The 4869-nt window shown below is 34.2% G+C and overlaps 1 protein-coding gene across 1 annotated transcript; it reads left to right on the top strand.

The window, feature by feature from the left end:
- The first annotated feature begins 3535 nt into the window (after window positions 1-3535).
- LOC110228261 lies at window positions 3536-4261 on the top strand. The gene is made up of 2 exons (XM_021025038.1): window positions 3536-3874; window positions 3954-4261. Exons 1-2 carry the CDS (start codon window positions 3697-3699, stop codon window positions 4259-4261), a joined length of 486 nt encoding a protein of 161 aa, XP_020880697.1. The 5' UTR covers window positions 3536-3696.
- The last annotated feature ends 608 nt before the right edge of the window (window positions 4262-4869 follow it).

The following is a 4869-nucleotide window of genomic DNA, read 5'->3' as shown; positions in this document are numbered from 1 at the left end:
ATGGTACCACTTTATTTATTCCCGCGAGACTCCGTAGATTATGTCGTCTTGTGCATGTTAATACCGTCATACTATGTTGGTGTGTGTAGTTTTAGAGCTCGGTTGTTCATTATTTGTCCTGGAATAACTGTTTGTTTTAGGTACCGATTGGTTCTGGAGGTTTCTGATGCAACTAACTACAAGGCAAGGTTTTTGTTGTTTGATGCAATGGGTAGTACCCTCCTTCGTAGAACTGCACAGGAGCTCTATAATGCAGTTTCTGAGGTAATGGATTCGCTTTTGCTATTGTTTGTTATGTTGTTTATTCTATTTTTAACGATTATTTGTTCGTATATTTAATCTATTTGCATGGTTTAATGATAGAATGACCCCTCTATACTTCCCTCGGAGATTGGGGCATTGGTCGGGAGGCGGTTTCTTTTTAAAGTGAGTATAGGTGGCGATAATCTGAAATCGGATCGGTCGCATTACGTGGTACAGTTATTTTCTGATGATGATGAGCTGATTAAAGACTATTCTGATAGTCTAGACTCCGAGGTTCGTGTTTTGTAGCTTGGGTTGTTCTGTTTATATGAAACTGTATGTATGTGTTAAGTTTACTAAATATTCGGTGTTTTGCTTTATATATACTTAATATTGGTGTTTCTAAGGTTTTGGTGCCTTTGCCCGTAACGCCTATTACAAAGGAGGCCAGTGTTCGTCGTGGCGGTGTATCCGTCGAGAATCCGAAACCTCCTGCGAAGAAAATCAAAATCGAGGGCAAGAAAGAAGAGAGTTTTGCCACAACTTAAAGAAGGATTTGGTTTTTTTATATATCTAGATTTAGCGGTTTTATTTATATTTAAATATCATAGCAGACTTTACAATACATTGTGCGCCTTTATGTTCGATTTTTGTTGTGACTGAGTCTGGATGTTATTTGGTGTTTTCGTTATTTGTTTTTTTTTGTTTTTTTATACCTTCCCGAGTGTCATATTTAGATATTGTTCGTTTTTTTGTTTTCTATGATCGGTCTGATGTTGTTTGGCAAACGACAAACGCGACGTTTCTGCTTATACACGTGCAAGTGTTTTCGCTAGGGCTGAATAAATTCTATACGCAACTAATACATGCATGTAGGTAACATGTGTTTAGCAAGACGTGGATATTATTATATATGTATTATTATAAAATATTGGATTTCGTTTTATGTCGTATATAACAGTTTCACGTTATTTGTGATATATTTGGTATCTGATTTAGCATGCTGATTTATAATTAGTTAGGGTTATGTGAGCATTCACGAGCTCTATATATTTGCACGTTTCATATTATGCTTATATGGTCTACTAACGTAGGTTGATATCCCGGCCGTTTCTCTGAGCAACGCATAAATTGGTAGTTCTGTTGTATTGAGATATGTAACATTAACAATTCTAAAATATTAAATATTCGACGGAATTAGAATGTTTCTTTTTAAGTTTACTGTTTGTGTAACAATATGTTAGAGTTAACATTTTAGGTATTGATAGATTTGATCATATCTCCTATTAATATAGTGGTATGTTTGTTATTATCCATAATAGAAAATATTATTTTCCTTGGTTTTAAGTCGCTCAATATTTTACGTAAAAATAAAGGTCTTATTGGGTACCCTAATACCTAGCTTATATATACGTCTATAAATAATACATGCATTCTTGTGTTAATCATTGCGAACGCTCGTGTTGAAAAGATGGAGGTAGTCGTTAGTATTTTTACTTGATGTTGGTCTGATATAGTTTATTGGTTTTGCGTTAAATTGGCTTTCTCTTTCCGAAAATAACAATCATGTTGATTGATTATTAATATGTGAATGTTTTGATCGGACAGGTTAACAAGCAAAACACTAACTCAACCCATATTAGCCAGACGGATGAATGTATCGTAGCTATCCAACAAGCGGCTTCGTGGGTGTTGTCGGTCGATAGATTGCGTGGTTTATTTGTTATGCTGATGGATGTTTTCTGCGAGGCAGATCCGTTGTCGGTCTGGGATGCTACCTGGGATGTATTGTTTAAAGATGTGTTGTTTCCACAACAAATTATTTTTAACGATCATGGTAAATGTACACCGTTAGTTTTTGCCAATATTTACAAATATCGTCAGATGGATAATGTTTTATTATTTTGTTCTAGAGCCGGAGTATGCCTACAATGAAATCCAAAACTTTGAGACATTTATGCGTAAGGAAAACTCTACGTTCAATGTCTATGCGGAATTACGGAAGAGAGTCGCTTTAGCTGGTGGTCCTACATGTGATCCTTCGTTGGAATATAAGATGCGTGATCAGTTTAACAATCTTAAGATAGATTAGATTGTTTTCATCGTTTTGATTTATTTCTGTTTATTTTAGGGTTTTATAAACTATGTTTCTGCTTGGTTCTCTCTATACTATTATATTTGTTTCGGCAAAATAATAGAATATTTTTTTATAGACGGTGTTTTGAACTATTAACGCTGCAATGAAGATTTTATTTTATTATTCCTGTATTGCGTTCTCTTAACATTTTTTTTTTTATTGACGGTGTGTCTTTATAATTACGCAATGAGTTTTAAGCACCATAAAACGCGATAGTTAAAACACATGGTTTCTTCTTCGTTGACCGTCAAACAACTTATGCTAGATGAAACAACGTCCTATAATGTGAGATGCATGATAGCTGATGTATGTTGAGTAGCTTCTTTAATTTGCTATATGGTTTCTTATGATTTTATACAGATCTCACGGTTATGTTATCTATTCATTTTATCTCCAAGTGATATTTCATTTTATCTCCAAGTGATATTTTATGACCATAATTATGAGGTTTAACAAGCCATGGAAAATTAACTTTCTGTCATTATAACTTGTATTTATGAGTTGAGATTAATTTAAAAAGTAAAATTCGTTGTGCTCGAATCACATATATGATTAATACTATATAACATATCATTAAAATATAATATTTCCAGTTTTCAGTTTACCTTTTATATTTATTTCCGTGAGATTTTCATCTTCTCTCAAAGTTATGTATGGGTATTACCAAATGCGTTTGCTGTTAAAGTAAATATTTTATAAAATTCCTTCTTTTTTTTGGATACAATCAGAATAAAAAGTAAAATTTGAATATATCTAGAAAATATATTGATTAGTAATATATATCGCAATATTAAAATATAATATTTCCAGTTGTTCTATTAAAGAATACCATAGTAGATTATTGTTATATATAATTTTCCGTTAGTTTCCTCTGTGTTCACGATCTTCTAGGTTTTGGAGACAATGAAACGTGGTAGAGGTCAGAAATAAGATCGCAGAGCTTGCATACGTTATATATTTTATATTGTCGTATAACCATAATCCTTTTTTATAAAACATTCTTGTCTATCACTCTGATTTGTTTTCATTATGCCCGTCCAAAGGTGATCATCGACGTATACATCGCCGTGTTTATAATAACAACTTCGACTATTTGCTCGATGTACCCAAGGATGGTGCGAAAAAGGCAAGAAATTATCGTATGGAAAAACTCAGAGCACGAAGGACTGCCTTCCGTAATAGATTATCGGGTTAAGTCTATTATCTTTAAAAAATTTATTAATTTAATTAATAAAAACGCCCACACACGCGTAATTAAGTTGTAGTGACATATTATATTTTCCGTTGTGATTAATATATATTCATAATTTCTAGGCATGGAGTCGATTAATCGAACACGTGTTATCGCGGCATATGAAAACATGATATCTGATGAATTACGTGCGTTATTGAATTCACGACCTCCTAAGGATGTTTGTTGTCGTGCGAGAGCGCGCCGTGTAGCAATACTTAAATCAAGACGGATAAAAGCGAGGACAAGACCACCAGAAACCGGTACGATAGCCTTTTATATTAAGTTTTTATTCTCGAAATTGTACGTGTGATTAACAAATAAAAAAATGTTATATATAAGGGTTGGTGTTGCCGATTTACGAAGATGATTACGTGCATTTCCTCGCAACCGATTCGGATTCTGATCATGGTGATAGGGAGGACCAAACAGACGACGATAATGCAATGGATTATGATTTTGTTGAACATCTCGATAACGCCGATGAGTGTATTATGGAACAGGAAGGGTTTGGATCCATACCGATCATAAATGTGAAACCTGGATTAACAGAAAATGGTACTTACTATGGTTGTTTTTTTTATAATCTTTTAAAAAATATAATTGATATTATTGTGTACATGAGTGCTTCTTGTGTCAGGTTATTTTGATGATGGAGATCCGTTTTACACCTGTCAAAATTGCGGTGCTTATATGTGGTTTGGCGAGCGTATTAACAAACGTGGAGCTAAAAATAGGCCTATATTTTCTATGTGTTGCATGAAGGGTAAAGTGGAGCTGCCTAAACTAAAAAATCCTCCACCGGTGCTTATGTCGATGTTGTATGGCAAGGATGAGACAAGCAAAAATTTCCGTGCTTTAATTAGAGCATACAATATGATGTTCTCATTCACGTCGCTTGGTGGTCAAATTGATAATTCCGTGAACCATGGGAATGCACCGTATGTGTTTCGCATGCAGGGTCAAAATTATCATCGCATCGGTGAACTTTTGCCTGGCCCTTCCAAAAGTCCTGCTTTCTCGCAGCTCTATATTCATGATACCGTAAACGAAGTCTCGAATAGGATGGGTGTTATGGGGTGAGTTGTTTATTGTAATATATTTTTTATATTATGTCCACGAATTAATTTCCCTTTTTTGTTGTTTTTAATTGTTTTAGCGAGAAAGGACCGGGTAAGCAAATAAAGAAGAGTATCGTTAAGACTTTGAAGGATATGTTAGATGCTAACAACCCACACGTCATCGCGTTTAGATCAGG

Source organism: Arabidopsis lyrata (assembly GCF_000004255.2).
Source record: "Arabidopsis lyrata subsp. lyrata unplaced genomic scaffold ARALYscaffold_5, whole genome shotgun sequence".
Classification (NCBI taxonomy): domain Eukaryota; kingdom Viridiplantae; phylum Streptophyta; class Magnoliopsida; order Brassicales; family Brassicaceae; genus Arabidopsis; species Arabidopsis lyrata.
The sequence above is the reverse complement of the archived record's forward strand: the minus strand, read 5'-3'. Positions and strand labels throughout refer to the sequence as shown.

What these genes read in the sequence shown, in the direction of transcription:
- LOC110228261 (XM_021025038.1), top strand. Translation starts at nt 3,697, where the DNA reads ATGGAGTCGATTAATCGAACACGTGTTATCGCGGCATATGAAAACATG. An exon ending in GACAAGACCACCAGAAACCG is followed by an intron (nt 3,875 to 3,953) that starts GTACGATAGCCT and finishes GTTATATATAAG; the next exon opens with GGTTGGTGTTGCCGATTTAC.